The 19,908-nt window shown below is 37.0% G+C and overlaps 1 protein-coding gene across 2 annotated transcripts; it reads left to right on the top strand.

The window, feature by feature from the left end:
• The first annotated feature begins 5,536 nt into the window (after positions 1-5,536).
• LOC121802038 (transcription factor-like protein DPB) lies at positions 5,537-11,373 on the top strand. Of its 2 annotated transcripts, none has more exons than XM_042201576.1 (10): positions 5,537-5,780; positions 6,026-6,372; positions 6,972-7,045; positions 9,047-9,090; positions 9,463-9,525; positions 9,596-9,748; positions 9,871-9,939; positions 10,027-10,125; positions 10,604-10,674; positions 10,786-11,373. In XM_042201576.1, exons 2-10 carry the CDS (start codon positions 6,098-6,100, stop codon positions 11,024-11,026), a joined length of 1,089 nt encoding a protein of 362 aa, XP_042057510.1. In that variant the 5' UTR covers positions 5,537-5,780; positions 6,026-6,097; the 3' UTR covers positions 11,027-11,373. The 2 variants fall into 2 exon arrangements, with proteins under 2 accessions (XP_042057510.1, XP_042057509.1); XM_042201575.1 differs by having other exon boundaries at positions 5,538-5,780; positions 6,966-7,045.
• Positions 11,374-19,908: the final 8,535 nt, after the last annotated feature.

Genomic DNA, 19,908 nt, shown 5'->3' on the forward strand with positions numbered 1-19,908 from the left:
ATCTGTTGCTCAATCATTCCTTGATAATGTTTTTAAGCTTCATGGCCTCCCTACCATCCTTATCAGTGATAGGGACAAAGTGTTTCTCAGCCAATTCTGGTCTGACTTTTTTAAACTCCAAGGGGTTGAGCTACACTTATCCACTGCCTACCGTCCTCAATCTTATGGCAAAACCGAGGTGGTAAATCGATGCTTGGAGACTTATCTTCGATGTATGTGCGGGGATCAGCCGGCCAATTGGTGAAAATGGCTCAGTCTCGCAGAATTTTGGTATAATACTTCTTTTCACTCGGCCATTGGAACCACTCCTTTCGAGGCTTTGTATGGATATCCTCCTCCACTTCACATTCCCTATTTTCGTGGGGACTCTTTTGTCCATGATGTTAATGAGAGCCTTTTAGCTCGAGAGGCTATGATGGATGTACTTAAGTTTCATTTGAGCAGCGCTCAACGCCGCATGAAACAATAACATGATAAGCATCGCTCGGACCGCCGCTTTGCTATTGGAGATTGGGTCTATTTGAAGATACAACCTTATCGCCAAAACTCTCTCCGTGATAGACAGTTCCACAAGCTTAGTCCTCGCTTCTTTGGGCCCTTCAAGGTCGTGGATAAATTCGGCGAAGTTGCTTACAAACTTGCTCTACCGACTGATGCAAAAATTCATCCAGTTTTCCATGTTCCTCAATTAAAGAAGAAAGTTGGCCACTATCTCAACTTCACGGCTCCCTTCCCGTTGCTGGTAACTCGAAGTTTAAGGAGCCTGTGCAAATCTTGGATCGCCGCTTAGTCAAGAGGGGTAACCAGCCTGCTACGAAGGTGTTGATTCATTGGTCTAATTCCTTTCGCGAAGACGCTACATGGGAGTTTCTTCACGACATCCAGGAGAGATTCCCTCATTTTCAACCTTGAGGGCAAGGTTACTTGAGGGGGGGGGACGTTTGGTGCATGAAATAAGCTAAGCAAATAAACGCTGAGGTGGTTTTACATGTAATAAGAGTGTCCATGGATGCATGCACACGAGAGTTGTATGATATAAGTGAAGTTTGTAACACACAGCGTGAGTTAGTTAGTTAAGTGAAGTTTGTTAGATTGTTTGTTTGTTGCAATGCAGCTATATAAGCTGTTTTCACTTCATTTGTAACACACGTTTTATGAATTAATGCAAAACTCATCTTCCTCTACTCTATCTTCTCCCTCGCGTAACTCAATCTGTGTAGGTGCGATTCCGGTGACCGTTCATAGCCCCGGTGACCCCAATTCTGCACCAGTTTAATTTTGTACAGGTTATGGAAACAAAATTTGGGGAAGATGAAGTGAAGAGAGAGACAGAAATTTGTGGAAGATGAAGTGAAGAGAGAGACGGAAATTTGGGGAAGATGAAGTGGAGAGAGAATGTGTGTATTAATTTATGTGTTTTAAATTATGTGTTTTAATTATGTGTTTTAATTTTTTTAAAACACAAAATTGTGTGGGAATAAATTATGTGTTTTAATTTTTTAAAATTAAATTATGTGTATTTTTCTAATTACTATAGTCCGATTATTTTTATTCTTGACTGAATTAAAATATGCCAACAATTGATAAAATAATATGATTTGTGGCTTGGGAGGGTCCACTATTGGTGTGAACAAATTTTTGTAGATGTGGAAAAAAAAGTGATTGTAGAAAAAAAATGATTTGTCCACCAAAGTGTCCACCCTATGGGGAGGAGAAGGAGGCGCCCAATTCTTTTCTCAAATTTGAATTTGTGCGTTGTCAGGGTTTCACTTATTAAATTAGGTTTTGGGCTCCCCCATTGGGCCAAGTTTTTTTTAAGTGAGCTCTCTTTATTCTTTAATGTGGGCCGAATTGTTAGAGAAGAAATGAGAATTTTATGCCCTTATTAATTATAGCTTTGGGGCTCTAAGTGAGGAATGAACATTTTATTTAATTTTCTCCTAAATTAATTAGAGAGCCGCAAGATTTGACCGAACAGATTTCCTTTTAATAAACCTCGAACGTAGAATGCACATCTCCATTATGATCATTGCATATCATACTTTTTATGAATGTTCTTTAACTAATTAGCTCGTAATATTCGTATAAAAAAGGAATTTTCGAGGAGTTTAATTTATTGAAGTGGATCTTTGCTTAGAGATATTTATTTTGGAAACATCGAGTTGGGCTTTCTAACTTATGTGTTAATGTGGCTTTGTGAATTATCTTTCAAGTCTATTTTTATAGTGATAATGATGTTATGTGTGGGCTTTCCTATCCTACATTATTATGTGGATGAAATTATAAAATGCTATGAATGATTTATGAGGTGATGTTTATTTAAAATCATACTTTCATTTTCTTTCAAAGGATTGGCAATGCCATAAATGTTTTTGTTTTGTCGAGATGTCTATCTGTTTGGCTATGCCAAAATGAATGAATGGGAATGATTACGAACTCCAATAGGACTGAAAATCCTATTCGAGTAGTGCGCACAAAAGGAATGGACCGTGAGTCATTGAGAGGGTTGGCCAGTCAATGTGTCATGGAAGGGGACCGCCTTCTCATCACTAAAGGAATGCACAGATATGGCAGATTGATGGAAAGAACTTAGACTGCGGTCGAACTTTAAGCTCACTAAGAACTTAGTAAGTTGGGCCTTTAAGATAAAACCCTTGAGTGTTACTGTGATGGCATGACAATAAATCTTTTATGTGTATGTGTATGTGTATGTTTTCGGCAAAGTGTTCACTGAGTACTCTTATACTCAGCCCTCCATGTATTTCTAAATGTGCAGGTTGAGTCGTGGATGAAGTAGTGCTGGGTGAGATTGGTTATTTTCCGTATCTTTGTGGACCCTCGAAGGCATATGTCTCCATACATATTGTCGCGTTCAAACCTTCTTCCACCGTGCATTTTATCTTTGTCTTGTGATAGACTTATTGATGAGAACTATGATAGGAATGTTAATTACAAGTTGATGAACTCTTTTTCGAGTCTTTATGACCATGTAAATCCCTTGTGAAATCCAAATATCTTTCGTAATAAAATGGATGTTTGGTTGATGTCGGGTTTCCTTCTTTTTTTCCCCTCTTATTCCCCTCCCATAGTCATGGCTTCCTAGCTTTGTTATCACTAGCAAAGTGCGGTCGTGACAGAAATACATCGAAGCAAGTCCAAAAAATCATAAGACAAAAGCGTTACACTCTCTTTACTTATTTACAAATTTAATGCCAAGATCTACATATTCAATGTTAACTAATAACTAAATTTTGGTAAACAAATTTCAAATTTAACAAGTAACAACAGATGCAAATAATGTCAGCACAATTCCCATTTAGTTCCGATTGACATTTTTTATGAAGCGAGTTGACATACGTATGTTTCAATCCTAAGTGACATTTTTATAAAGAAAGTTGGCATTCATATGTTTTTAATCATCGTCATCCATTCGCATGTGTTGATTATTCGTTAAATGTTAACATCAAATCCTGAAATCTAATGATTGAAATTTAATTATTTGATACTCCATTCAACCCATAAAATATGTCACACTTGTGGGACAACACAAGATTTTAGGAGGTTTTATTTTGTATGTGAGGTGGAAAGAGAAAATATAATATTTATATTATTGTGAGAGAGAACTTTTTCTAAAAATGAAAATGTGGCATCTTTAATGGAACAAACTAAAAAAGAAAGTGAGACATCTTTTATAGGACAGAGGGAGTACTAAATACTCCATCCGTCCACGAAAAATAGACCATATTGTGAATGACACGAGTTTTAATGTGGAATTGGTAAAGTAAAAGAGAAGTAGTGTTAGTGGAATGTGAGTCCATATTATTAATAGTGTTTAATTGTGTTAGGTAGCAAATGTGGGGTCCTTTTTCAAACTTGGTGTATTTTTTGTGAACAACCAAAAATGACAAATGTGATCTATTTTTCGTGGACGAAAGGAGTATGCAATTATCATTCTAATAGGACCTTACCCTTAAAACATTCTATAAGGGTAAAAATTAGAATGTAATTATTTTAGTTTGAACCATTATTTTAAAGAGCGAAACCTGATATTTCTCTTTTGCAAAAAATTAATCTCTTAAATTTTTTATAGCATATTTGGTACCGAAAAATCACATTTTTAGCATATGAATACTAATTTTAGCTCCAAAATACCCAAAAAAAACACATTTTCATATTTTTGCCATGAAGGCTATTTTTGGGCATACTAAAAAAAGACCTAAAATATTATAAAAATCTTCTTTCTTTTTCTCTTCTTCTTTTCTAATTAATTTGATGCATATAAAATTGCGTTTTCTTCCACCTTTAATATTTTATTTTCTTGTTTTGAAATTTTCTTTTTAACTTTTTTATATGCCATCAAAAAATTGCAAAATATTAAACCCAAGGGGTGTGGTTGAATGACATGAGACTCGTCCATCCTTAACAAAAAATGGTCAGGGATCGATCCCTGCCCTTGGATATGGAGCAGCTTTAAATCCTAGGGCCGCCTGTCCCACCCATTGAGGTGCCCACAAATCAGCGCGAGAAATAATCACTAGGTTAATACCCATGGTAATTATCAAAAAAATTTGCAAAATATTCTTTTCACATGGAGTAATATTATTATTTACAAAATTATGTATTATAGATTTATATTATAAAATAAAATAAAATATTCTACGTATTGACTTATCTAATAGTTTTGTCTTTGTTTTTCAGTTTTGATTTCTATTTTTTTTGCAGAATAATCTTTTTAGTAATATTATTATGTACTTCTATAGTATATTATAGATTTGTATTATGATGAAATAGAATATTCTACATATTGACAAATTTAGTAAAAATTGAATATTTTGATTTTTTTGATATGTAAATAGTTATACTTTTGACAAAGATTTAATGTTAAAATATATCATATAATATAAAGTAAGATTAAATGTGTAAATATATCATATAATATACTCCCTCTGTGACTCTGTCCCTTGTTAAGTGATTCATATTTATTTTTGGGATGTCTCAAGCTAAGTGAGTAATTTCTTTTTTACACATTCTCTTACTTTTTTTTCATTTTTTAAAAATATGTGTCCAAAAGTAATGTCTCACTTAGTGAGGGATGAATGGAATAAATAAAATTAATGGAAAATCATTCTTATTATATTAAAAAAATATGAAGGAGTATTTATTACACTTCCTCTAATAAATCTCATAACTCATCTATATTTATTGCAAATTTCTGTCATATATGTTGTAGCATCTTCCGGCGAAACTAACATCGAAAAATATTCAAAATTTGAGCCCCCCACGTAAAAATCAGCATCATTGGGTCTACCTCCCAATGAAGGTTATTATTTTTATTAAAGAAAAAAAGAAACTAAGAAAAAAAAGTACAAAGATAAAATACCTTTCCGGGCAAAAAAATCATATGTTTGGTACCTAAATTAATTTTTTGCAAAACTAAAAGATCATGCATTTATAAGTTTACTGTTTTAAAATAACCCTTTTAGTTTTCTCAAATTGTCGAAAACCAGTTAAATAAATTGAGTAATATCAGTAAAGAAAAGGAACCACTTTTCCCTGTGCGATTCTTTGCTTGAGAGAGTCGCACTCATCTTTTCCCCTTTTCGACAGATCTCTCTCTCTTTTAACAGAATGAACAAATTTCCACAAGCTTTATTCTATAATAATCTGGGTATCTAGGTTTTCAGGAACTGAAAATCACAACAGCATCGCACCACTTAAAACAGCTGATTTAGCCTTCGAAACCCTTTTTTTATTTTCAACACAGTGAAATCCGCTTCGTGGTAAAGATTTTTCCTTACTTGGTGATTGTGTTCATTTTCTGGTGCAGTTCTCTCGTGGGTTACTTGAAAAACCCCTAATTTATAGAAATTCATGGGCTGACTTAACTAATTTTACCCAATTTTATCTGGAGTTTTCCCAATTGTGGTTGAGACCACAATCTGTGCAGAATTTCTCCTAAAACCTATTGTTTTTTTTTCGCCCAATTTTCATCTGATGTCTTAAATTCGATAGCTTTTTTTCACAGGCTAGGAATTGGGTGAATTCGTTAGGACTATTTTGGGTCTGGCTTGAGTTTGATGTGAATTGCTGTGTGAAAATGGGGAATCATAGCAACAGCAACAGTAGTACTCAAGAAGATGGGAATAAGAACTCGTCAACGGTTTCTAAAGGGAGTGGTGGTTTAGGTGGAGCCACCAGGTCATGGGGCACCATCGTCTCCGGCGGTCAATCCAAGTCAACTAGCGGTAGCGTGGGGTCGCCTTCCAGCCGGAGTGAGGCTGCTATGGCTACTACGGTCAGTGATAGTGCGATAATGCGGATGAACAATCTTGATATCCAAGGAGATGATGCAGGGTCTCAGGGGACTGCTGGGTGAGACTTTGACCCCTCTTGCTTTTTGTTTGTGGTTTGTAGATTTTTGCATTGAATTTTGTTAGTTATTGGGAGTTTGATTTGGTTGCTGTTTTGTTAGGCTAGAGTTCAAGTGAATAGGATGATCTTGTCTTGTTTGGGAGTGTTATTCAAGGTGGAGCTAAGGCTCATTATGTGATTTTGATGCGATATAGGATTACTTCGTTAGTATGTGGTTTTGTAAGACAATGAACTGATAGACATTGTTATTTAATATTTGTAAGATAACACCGAGCACAGTGTGTAATCCATGGCATTCTCTATTTGAGATGTCATATTAAACATCCATAACACGAGTTTGAGGGACTACTGGGCCAGTTTGTGAATTCGATGCTGTTACTCAAGGATGATTGTAATGCGTCGATTATGTAACATAAGGTTTCAATCTTGTTAGCTGTTGGTCGCTTTGGTGGGATGATAGACATTGTTAGTTATAAGACTATGACAAGCGTAGTTTGCGATCCATGCCCTTTTTAACTGTAGATATCTTATTAAAATCCATAAAATGAGTTTGAAAGCCTGCTATAGTTTGTAATTTACTGTAATTTTAACAGGAACAGGAAGAAAAAGAGAGGACAGCGTGCAGTTGGAGGTGATAAGAGTGGTCGTGGGCTTCGTCAGTTCAGCATGAAAGGTTGCTATTTATTTACATCTCCTTCCTTTGCATACTTAATAAGTATGATTACTGAAAGTTAACTAGTATGCTTAGAATATTAAGTTTAAGGCGTATTCTCCTGAGCGCGCGCACGCACACAAACACATATATGTATACACGGAATTGCTTAAAAGTAACTAATTTTAAATTAATAACATACATCGATTTTAAGCCATTTGATTTTTTAGCCAGTGCACTAGAAATTGCCATGTGGCAATAAATAATTTCAATTATTATTATATAAATTTAATAAGGAAGGGTATTTATGTAATCTAAATTTCTACTTGTTTATGGAAAGTACGGAAATTATGGAAGTAATCTTTTTATCATATGGTAAGTTACGTTTTCTATAATATCCGATATGCGTTGATTTTATTCCCTTTTGATATTATTTCCTTTATTAATATTATTAAACAATACCGTATTTCGTTCACAGTAAAAATATTACGTTTTATTTTTCCTTGTTTTCGAAAGTTTTTGCCTTTTAGGGATGCTTGATATTTTTGGTTATTTCTGAATCAGACTCCTTCCGTCCCGCCATAAGCGAGGCGCATCTTTTGGACACGAGATTTAAGAAATTGGTATTTAAAGAGTTAAATGGAGAGTGTAAAGTGTGAGAGAAAAAAAGTAGAGGAGTAAAATGAGAACAAAGTAGGTGAGAGAATAAAGTGAGAGAGGAAATGTATTATTTTTGCTAAAAAAGGAAATGACTCACTTATGGTGGGACCACCCAAAAAAAGAAAAGTGACTCGATTATGGTGGGACGGAGGGAGTACTTTTACTAGTAATTATTTCTCAACAAGGTAAATGTCGATTTTTCCTAATTTTCGATAGATATGACATTAAGTTCTTAATTAATACTCCCTCCGTCTCATAAAATATGTGCACTTTCCATTTTAGTTCATCCCATAAAAATATGGGCATTACCATTTATGGAAAGTTATCACAATTTATTACCCCTATACATCAAGTTATTTACAACTTATACCTCCATCAAAATACTAATAATAATGCAGGTCCACTATCCACTAACATTACTTTATCTATCCTTCTACTCCTCTCTCTTACTTCACCAATTTTGTCTTAATTCCCGTACCACAACATATGCCCATATTTTTATGGGACGGATGGAGTATTTATATCATTTTCTTATTTTGTTTACAAGAGTATTTGCATCAAAACAATCTATAATTTGCGTTACAAAAACTCGTTAGGCTTTGTATACACTAACATATTGCATTGCAACATTACAAAGTGTGCATTATATATAATTTGTTATTCCATTAATCATGAACTTACTATCATTATAACATAATAGAGGCGGTGTTATGTAGAATCTGATATTTGAATAGAAAAACACATCGAATTTCATCTATGTCGCCTTAATTATAGGGATTTCCATATATGATTAAAGCCGCCTTAATTATAGGGATTTCCATATATGATACCACCGATTTTTTCAAGGTGGAAAAGTTTAGCCCTGGAATGCAATACTCTTAATGGTGTAATGCAATTCGTATAGGGGAAATCTAGGCCATGTAATTCAAGATCCAAGGGACTATATTAGTGGTATGTTATTACTCTCAAGGGTGGAAGGACACTAGTGTTCCACTGCTCCCCTATATATATACACACACATACATAATAGTATAGCTGTATTTAAAGTTTTCTCCAAATTACTGAGGAAACCTTGTTTGACTTATTACTGTTCCCACAATTGGATCAGATGCAGCATCTTCCTTTTTCTATTCCGAAAGTTTAGCTGTAAGATAAGTTGAGAGGGGCATGGGCCAAATGTGTAGGATTAACGCAACTTGATATACACAATGAAGAATTTTGGTTTTTCTTGTTCATTATCTTTGTAGAAAGTTCTGTGACTTCTTCATCACTTTGTGCTTTTGAAGAGTGAATTGTAAGTGTCTTGGAATATGCTATCAGTAAAAATTATATGGTATTAACTTTTCTTCTTCTTGTGGATAGTTTGCGAGAAAGTGGAAAGCAAAGGAAGAACTACATATAACGAGGTTTGATCTTTTCTTTTCAATCTTTGGTTAGTAAATACCACTTGTTTCGTTCCCTATTGCTTATGCTACAGAAGCACCATTTTTCTTAATTTATAGCTACTCCCTCTGGTCCAACAAAGTTGAGTCGTATTCCTTTTTGGGATGTCCCAACTAAGTTGAGTCATTTCCTTTTTTTTGACAAAAAACAAAACATCCAATCGTTATAACTTTATTCCATCACCTACTTTAGTTGGGACGGAGGGAGTACTATTTGTTTTCTTTCTTAACAATTCTGGATCCACTTTTTGATATCGGTTTATTGTATTTAGTCCAATGTTAATTTAAGTATGCTGATGTTTAATATCTAATCTGACTTCAAATATGCAATTCTAGGTGGCTGATGAGCTCGTTGCTGAATTTTCTGACCCCAACAATAGTCTTGCATCTCCAGATCAGGTACTTAATCATGATCCATATGTGTTTATTGGTTCTGAAACCTATACTTGATTCCGTTTGTGAAATATAGTCGCAGCAACAATACGATGAGAAAAACATTCGTCGGAGGGTTTATGATGCTTTGAATGTGCTGATGGCAATGGATATAATCTCTAAAGATAAAAAGGATATACAGTGGAAGGGTCTTCCCCGGACTAGTTTGGACGACATTGAAGAACTGAAGGTTAGTGTTCTCTGTTCCTTTTACCATCCTTCTCTCATTCCACGTCCCGTTTATCATGTCAAAGCCAGAGTAATTTTCTACTCCTGTGAATCCAATCTCAATTGGTGAATGATTGATTGCAGACTGAACGCCTTGGAGTTCGAAGCCGAATTGAAAAGAAAGCAGCATATCTGGAAGAATTGGAGGAACAAGTAAGTGGGTATGATTCATGGTTTGTGTATAATATATTCTTGAGTAGTCCCATAACTGATTCTTTAATGCCCTATGTTCTGTTGCAGTATGTTGGCCTTCAAAACCTCATACAGCGCAATAAGCAACTATATGGTTCAGGAAACACTCCGACTGGTGGAGTTGCATTGCCTTTTATATTGGTCCAGGTAGAGTTGAGTGATGTTTTGCTGAGATTTTCTTGCTTGCGATTTACAATAAGGACAACTGAAACTGGTGTTAGAGTTATAGTTGTCTTTATAGGTATCGAACCTGCATTCGAACATTACTAGTGAGCATATTTTGGAAGTGTAGCCTATGTCAGTTTCAGCCAAAAGCCTTTCCAACCATTCAAAAGTCATAGAAAAATTACAATCGTTATTCGGTCAAAGTTTAACTCATATTCTTATGACTTTTAGTGAGGCATCACTGGAACTCAAATTAAACCGTAATGGTGTTTTCTGAAAGATTGAACTACTGCTCTTGAACTATACTCGACCGAGCTGCATTATCTTTTGCTTTCAAACCCATGACGATGCTTGTAGTTTTTTTCCCTAAAACTGCTAGATGATGCTGATGTTTGTACCTCCAAAAGGTGTGTTTTTTGTAGCGAATCTAATGCTTCTCGATGATTTGGCAAAACTGTAGACTCGTCCTCATGCTACTGTGGAGGTGGAAATATCAGAAGACATGCAACTGGTGCATTTTGATTTCAATAGGTAAGGGAACTCAATTACATTACTATTGTTGGGCAGTGTAATGTCACATTTGGGTAATTACAGAATTGCGATATTTTATTTTTCCATTGTATAATTATGTCTCAACTGCAGCACTCCCTTTGAGCTACACGATGATAACTATGTCCTCAAGGCAATGAAATTCGCTGAAAAGTCAAGAAACGATGGCACCGCCCAAAATATCCCTTCAGATGGAGGCGAGAGCTGCAGCATGCTGACTAGCTACCGAACTCAAGGACCTCATCCTTCCGGGTCAAGCATCTCGAGTAGGCCTCCCAACTCATCCCCGCTTCCCGGAATATTGAAGGCACGTGTGAAGCACGAGCAGCATTAGGGTTGAACTCCGACGCTGAATCTTCCAGTAATATCCTCCTCGTCACATCTGTACATATATACTACAATGAATTGGGATCAGAGCAGATGGGCGGGTTCGTCATAGCCTACCATCGCCTACAAGAACTTTTTTGCATGGCGCTGAATCGAGCGGAAAGTAGGATTTTTTGTATCCCTCAGGTAAGTATGAGTATCTTGATTACTTGGTAGATCATCTTATACATAACACACTATAGGCGTCTAAAATTATGCTCCCCTTTGTCTTCGTTGTGTAGAAGATGAACTTCAACTCTAGGCAAACCATATTTTGCATGACTTCTTATTTTGCATAACTTCTTATTTTCCTTAGATTCAAGAATTGCTATATTTTTGCAACTTTTTTTTTTTTGGCTACACTTGGTCTAAAACAGGCATTTTGGGTTGTTTCCTTCAATGATTTTAAGAAGCCGCTGTCATTCATTGCTTAGGAAATTAAGTGCTCCCATTTTCTATCTTATTTTTATCGGGTTTTGACCCGGCCCAAGTCTAAGCCCACTTCTATAAGGAGGCACATGTTTTCTACTCTCATTAGGAGTTCCATTTAGAAACAAAGAAAGTGGATGGAAAAAGATAGTGGAACGTGGATCTATTTTTTTTATAATAGTTTTATAATAAAATGCGAGTTAAATGGGTTAGTTGAATGTAGGCTTTGCCTACCATTTATAGTAAAATGAACTGGGATTCCTAATAGCGGACACACTAAAATGGTAAGCTGAGACTCTTAATGGTGGACGGATGAAGTACTATAACAAAATTTAGACTTGGAACACAATTGAAAGTATGATGTAATAGTTGACAATCCTTGTACTACCTCCGTCTAACAATGAGAGTTATATTTTGTCATTTTGGTCTGTCTCGCAATAAGAGTCTTGTTTCACTTTTATCATAAATGGAAAATAGATCCCATTTCACTAATTCACTTCGCTCACATTTATTACAAAATCAGTGTAAAAAATGGGTTTCATATTTTACAAATTTTTCAAATCAACTATTGTGAGTGAGATGGAGGTAGTAATACATGATGGCAGAAAGGGAGCAAACTTTCAAAATTTATATGGCAAAATTGCATTTGAAGTTATAAAGCTTTAGCCAACTTATAATAATGAAACCTTGGCACTGTCTTGCAACATGTAATTAAGTCACCCTTAAATTCCACGTATTAGTCAAATTTTGAAATTCTTTCAATCTTCATAGTTTAGGAATCTGAGTCGAGAATTAACTTGTAAGAGACTGGATTTTGATGATCACTTAATAAAGAGCTAATAAATAGGGATATATTAATATTTTAAAATATTATTTTTATGAAAATAAGTATTTACATTTGGGACATCCTAAAAATTAACGGGATGGATGGAGATGAATTAATGTCTAAGAGCATCCACAACCGTGCTCTTGTCAGCGAGCACGGTTGTGGGTTCGGCCCCACTTTTTCTGCCTGCTCTCTGGCAAGAGCACAACACCCACAGCTGTGTTCTTCCGCAAGGACGAGTACAATTCAATTTAAAATTCAATTAAACAAAAACATTTCCATAATATGAAAATTCATTAAAAAAACCGAAATAACATTACAAATTACAAATAAATTTAAAAAGACATAATTAAAATCCTAAAATTAAAAAAACCACTACTCGTTGCCGAATTTCGCCCACATGTGTTTGATTAGGTCTTCTTGTAACTCAATGTGGGTTCGGGTATCGCGCATTGTGTGTCTTGTCTCGATCCTCTGGCCCACCGTCGTATGCACACCTCGGCATGGGGGAGACCTCGCGGTTGAGCTTCCGGCTTCATCCTCGTCGTAGAAGCTAGCCGCACTCGGTCCTTCGTCGGCTATAATCATGTTGTGTAAGATAATACACGTGAACATGATGTCGGTGATATTATTCACGTACCACAGCCAAGCCGGGGCCTTCACAATGTTGAATCGGGCTTGAAGGACCCCGAAGGCTCTTTCGACGTCATTCCGCGCGGACTCTTGACGCTGCGCAAAAAGAACCCGTCTCGGGTCGTGCGGGTTGCTGAGCGTCTTCACGAAACTCGGCCACCTTGGGTAGATACCATCGGCGAGATAGTAACCCATGTGGTATGCATTTCCGTTGATGGTGAAGTCGATCGCCGGTGCTACACCATTCATCACACATTGAAGAGTGGTGAAGAATAGAGCACGTTCAAGTCGTTGTTGGATCCGGCAACGCTGAAATATGCATGCCAAATCCATAGGCGGTAGTCGACGACCGCCTCAAGGATAAGTGTTGGGCCACCGCCTGTGTGACCGCTTAAGTGTTGCCCCCTCCAAGCAGTCGGGCAATTCTTCCACCTCCAATGCATGCAGTCAATGCTGCCAAGCATTCCGGGAAAACCATGGACTGATTCGTGAAGACGAAGCAACCTTTGGCAATCATCGGTGGTGGGTACCCGAAGGAATTCATCACCGAAGGCTGAACGAACGCCATCGCAAAAATTTTTTAGACAAGGATTCCAGTGGACTCACCGATATGCAAATACTCGTCGAAGAGGTCGGCCGTTTGCCCAGTAGCGAGTTGTCGGATGGCACACGTACACTTCTGCAACGGCGTGATACTTTGCCGGCTGGTTGCATCTGGACCTGTTTGGAAGAATTCAACACGTGCGGACAATGTGTTGACAATTCGCATAAACAAGCACTTTGACATGCGAAAACGGCGCCTGAAGTAATCTGCCGGAAACCGCGGCTGGTCGGCAAAATAGTCGGCAACGAGCCTTTCGTGGGCTCTCTCCTGGTCACGATGGATGTAGCGGCGAGTTGATCTAGTTCGTTGAGGAGGAGGAGTGGGGGTATTCGCCGCGACATATGTTGTTCGTAGTATTCTTGTTCTTCGCGCTCCGCTTCAGCGAGCAGCGCCGTGCCAGCGGCGCGAGCGCAGCGGCGGCGGGTCTCGTTCTTGCCAGCGGCATGGACGGACGGACGCCGTCCGTCCTCCGTTGTGCATGCTCTAATGCTTAGGAGGTGTTCACCTTCCATGAAATAGGCAGTTCTGGTCCGTCCGTCCACCGTTGTGCATGCTCTAATGCTTAGGAGGTGTTCACCTTCCATGAAATAGGCAGTTCTGGGCTTATATCTGATGGATTTCATGTGTTCAGATAATGTGTTAGCAATCTTGTAAGCCAAGTAAAATTGCAAGGCTCGCACTGTAGCTTTCATTTTCGTCCAGAATAATTTTTTTTCCAAATTTGTGATATATACTCCCTCCGTCCCGGACTACTTGCACTTATTTCCTTTCTGGGCGTCCCAAGTTATTTGCACTCTTTCCATTTTTAGTAAAAATTATCACCTACCGCCGCAATTGTTGATTTTGCTATACACTCATTCCTTAATCTCCGTGCGAAAAGGAAATATGCGAGTAGTCCAGGACGGAGGGAGTATATCTGTGATACATCAAGTGACTTATTTACCCCTAACATAAATTGAATTCCCCCAAATTGGTGTATATTTTTTTCACAAAAAAGGCCCCCCTAATTCCGCGGAGAGCTCTCTTTTGACATTCAGTGGTGACGTACAACACAACATTCCATCGAGGATGGTAAACCGTGGGTTGATTCAAGTTGTCCTCCGATGGAATCAGAATGGATTTTTTTTATAATTCAGATGGAACCATGGCTCAATTCAAGTTGTCCTCCGATCTGGTTCCATCTTAAATAAAAAAAAAATCCATCTTTCGATGATGATTCGCCGCTGGAAGTTGGAAGGGATTCCGGCTGTGGCTACCGAGACGGCGGCTGCTTCGATAAAAAGCTTTTGAAATTTCTCAAACATGTAGTGTGCGTTCTTACACGATGACCATTTGAGCATGCTGCTTGTATCTGTCTAGCATCTGAGAGGAATTGAGATTTAGTTTGTTGCTAATCTAATTTTGGATTTGAATTGATTGATGAATTAGTACATGTAGGGGTGTGCATTCGGGTTTCGGTTCGGTTTTTTTGCCAAAACTGAAAAACCGAATTTAGTTCAAAATCCAAACCGAACCGAACCCGAAAAACTGAAAAACCGAAACCGAAAAACTGAAAACCGAACTTAAAAAACCGAAAAACCCGAACAAAACTGAAAAACCCGAAAAAAACCGAAAAATCTGAAAAAAATAAATATAATCTAAATATATATTTATATATGTGTATTTTATTTTATTTTATATATACTAATAGAATATTTATATATAATATAAAATTAATAATACATATAATATATATTATATAGTAGAATATATTAAAAGAATATGTATATATTATATATAATATAATATATTAAATTAATAGAATATATATATAATTCGGTTTTTTTCTTCGCCCGAACCAAACCGAACCGAAAAACCGAAATTTTTTTATTTTTACAACCGAACCGAACCGAAAAATTGAAAAAATCGAACTGAATTTCAAAATTTCGGTTTGGTTCGGTTCGGATATTCAGTTTCCGGTTTTTTTGCTCACCCCTACGTACATGGCGTTTGGAAAGTACGGTTGGTGGAAGTGGTTGGTTGGGAGAGCCAGTTCCGGAAGGCGAGGATGAAACGGTAGGCTTGTGTGGGGGTGAGGTGATCTTTGTGTATTACTTGTTGACATCGTTGTTGTTTGAAGAACGATCATGTCACTATTGTAGAACTTGTTTATGTTAGTTTTGCAGCGGAAATCAATTTAGTTTGATTGAACGATTTACATCTAAACATGTTTTTAACCCAATTGTAAACTAGAAACATGTTTATAAACATATAATCTCAGATAATATTGAATATCTTTGCCATTAAATACAATGATTTACCGTATGAATTCAAGTAATTGAATTCGAACTCCTTCTTCAATCGTCTCTACCACGGATCGTCTGATCTGTTCCCTTTTAACTCGAATTTGACCTTTGTGTGGGCAAAGCTTGTCAAATCCTCAAAAGCAGGAGAAGAATTGAAGAAAGAAATCTCTACGGAAGAACCCTAAAAAAATCGATAATTTCTCTCTACAGATTGTAGAGATCGAATTTTTACGTAGAATAAATTAATCTGTCTTCTCTTCTTCTCCTTTTTATATTAAGTTAATTATTTTGGGCCAGACCAGGGATCTGTGGAGGATTGGATTGGGCCACAGTTCAGGCTTTCACTAATTAAATTAAAAGCAAGTTAATTCAAGCCCAAACTTAAATATTATTATCATCCACTATAGATATAATATTGACTGCCCGTCCAAACCGAAATTACGAGTATTCCGGGAATTCCTCTTTAATTAAATCATTTCCCGTGTTAAAGATATAAATATCCATTAATTAATATCAAGTCTGCTATCTGACTATTATTAATTAATTTCTTTTTCAAAGAGTGATCTAGTTTAGAAACATTATTTATTATTCATGGAATAAATTCCAACTGGCCAGTTTTCTGAATAATAAAACCTTTTCCTAAACACCTCTTGAGGATATTATCATATTGGCCTCTCCCAGCACACATTCATTGCAATAACAATATTAGCACCACTTACACATTAATGATCATTACCCAATCTATCAGGATTCTTGGGAAACGAAATTCCCTCACCATTTGATAAGTCAAAGTAGTTTTCAATTAATATTGTATGCTCAATGTTATGTCAACAATGATTAAGAAACGACAATCACCGAGACCTCGTCTTTCAGTAAATAGCCAAGAAAGACTTATCTCACTGTTTGATCCTTTCAGTGTTATACCACACCGACGTCGTTAATTTCCTTAGGTAAGGAAACTTTCGGACTGACGTCGCAACCTTTCACGATAGATAGTCAAAGCCTATCTAGGTTGTGAAACAATTTTCCTTCTGCAAGAACCGACAAGTTACCTACTGTGAACGCTGCTCACAACTCGTCTACTATGCAGAAGACTTAGACTCATTTTGCTTAAACTATGTATTTAAATAGAAAAACGCATTTCAACATCTCATAAATACATAAGCAATACATAAGCAAAATACATTGTAACAAAATATTCTTTCTCGTAAAATGGTAACAAGTGGATAAAAGAGTGATTACATATACAAGCGTTCGAAAGATGCTTTCAGTATACTAAACTCTAACAATCTCCCATAAGACCACGTGTGCAATGGCAATGCATTTCGAAAACAACGTGGCATGGCAAGAAGACTTTGAAGATGCGACCATCAAAAATAGTTATTAATTTCGACGATACGATGAATCTCAACTCGGAATCCACGATTTCATAGAACGATGTTACCATGTTCAGGCTCGTGAAAATGTGCGAGGGAGTGCGACCATCGTTGCTAGAATGAACGTTTTACTTTCAACGGTACTTACTTGGATTCTAAGTTCCTTTCGGGACGTTTTGAATAAACGTGAGACCTTGCCTATTTAAACACCTTGGTTGACTCCCAATTTGCAAGTAATGTCCATTATTTTTTTTTCTTTTCCCTATATCGAGTCATGACTCACTTGTCTCGAAAGTTTGTGTTTGCCTTTGTAACGTTGGATAGCTTGATTGAGTAGTCTCCTTTGATTCATCATTCATAAGGACAATATTTTGACCTTATGAACTTCCGTCATTGAACTTCATTCCTAAGGTTGTTTGCAGTTATGACCTTCAGTATGATCACACCTCCAGACATGTTTTCTTCAAAGAATGGAATATTATTCTTGGAACTACTGGTTCACCTCTTTATTTTGTAACTATGTATGTGACAAGTTCTTTTTTGCAGAAGTGAAATTCTTTTTAGCTCGGTTTCACTACATATATTGTTTCATACTCAATGATTTTTCTTTCTGCAACACCAAGTTAAGGCTATCCTGTTCTCTTCTTCCTTAACGGGTTGATCGTGTTAAATTTTTGAAAAGTTCCATTCACTTTGAGTTGTCTTTAACAAACCCGTGAACCCATTGATGTGATTTCATCTTTTCCAATAACATGATGTTGTTGAACCATCATTTGTACTACTTCATGACATTTGTCCATGTTTCTAAATCCTGCCGCGACTGATTATTTTAGGCCTTGACATGTTTGAACGATATCCTTCATTGTTGTCCGGAATTTTACAAATTGTGATCTAGCAGTCAGCTATGGAATTTGAGAATTTTTGCAGTTTCATCTTGTTTCCATGACCTATCTCATGTTCTTCAAAGCTCTCATCAGAAGTAAATACTCAAAGCTCTATGGGTTTTATTTGATACCTCTAAACCATTTAATTCTCAGAATGGACGGGTTGAGTCCAATGAAACCCAATCATTGCATTGTTGTTCTTGTTTCCTTGGTTAATTTTGGAGCCTTCCCGACTAAAGACATCCTTAGCAATGTTGCAACAATTTGAAATCTGTTCATATCCAAGTAAGACTGTTGGGTCAAATTTCGAATCCTTGATACTAGACGGTAGGAAATTGCAGTAATTGACTCGGATATACACAAGGAATAAGTTTCCATAGTCAGACATGCTCAAAAATGGCACACCAACCAGAAGCGTCGACGTAACCGACGAGATACATATATGAGTGAACGATAAGCGAATAATGAATATGAGAAGATGTATTTAAGGTCACCATCGTGCGAGGAAATTGTACAGGGAGTACAAGCCTCATAATAGAGTTTATTGCACAAAATAAATATCGTCAACAAGAGAGAACATATGAAAGGTGACGAGAAAGAGCCACGGGACGACTAGACGATCGAGATAAGAAATGTGTGATAATACCATGAATATTAGAAAATTGTGTGGGAGTTGGAAGACAAGAGAGTTAATAAAAATTTTCATGGGAGAACCGCCCAAGGCCGAATCATGGATACACGCACTGGAGCGAATTTTCACAATCCTAGGATGCAATGATCGAGAACGGTTAAGTTGTGTGTCACGACCGCACTTTGCTAATGATAGCAAAAGCGGGAAATCCGTGACTAATAAGCGGAATTAACGAAACGAGAAAAGAACTCAAGGGACTTGCCAAAAGGCCAATCAATTGATACCGCAAATTAGAATGCAAGTATTTGGTTACAAGATCTCAAAATAGAATAATTTGACATGTCAACTGAATCAGAGTTCAATGATGAGACATTACTATTCTCATTCAACAAAACACAGCGGAATAGGTCCCTACTGAACGACTTCGTGTATGAAGACACGAATCGTCGAGAAATCCACACGATTATTTAATAGCATCGACTCCGATCAATTCTTCTCCATCTTGACGTTCAACCTGCACATTTATAAATACATGCAGGGCTGAGTACAGGAGTACTCAGTGGACACGTGCCGAAAACAAAACATACAAATATAAGTTGTCATCCATCAACAGTATCACACGGGGGTTTTCTTAAAAGACCCGAGCATACTAAATTCTTTTGTGATCTTAAAAGTCCGATTTCAATCTAAGTTCTTGATGTATTCCTCCATGTCTGAGAATCCAGTGGGCCGTGAAGGTGGCCGCCTTCACAAGCACCCTCGCCGGCCAGCCTCTCTCTAGGATGGATCACAGCGCTCGCGCACGTAACTCCGAATAGGATTTGCGGTCCTATTAGAAAATGGCTCACAGCCCTCGCGCACGTAACTCCGAATAGGATTTTCGGTCCTATTGGAAAATGGCTCACAGCCCTCGCGCACGTAACTCCGAATAGGATTTGCGGTCCTATTGGAAAATGGCTCACAGCCCTCGCGCACGTAACTCCGAATAGGATTTTCGGTCCTATTGGAAACCAAATTCGTTACTAACCTTTTGGCATCGCCAAAAGTCTCGGCATATAGCCTTATCAGACAGGTCTCAAAAACAAATATTTTCTGGCATGACAACAACTTTAAAATAGATGATCACATTCTCATTTTTCAGAAAAGATATTTCATACTTCAAAACTTTTGCTTTATATCCAC

This window comes from Salvia splendens, chromosome 5 (assembly GCF_004379255.2).
Source record: "Salvia splendens isolate huo1 chromosome 5, SspV2, whole genome shotgun sequence".
NCBI lineage: Eukaryota > Viridiplantae > Streptophyta > Magnoliopsida > Lamiales > Lamiaceae > Salvia > Salvia splendens.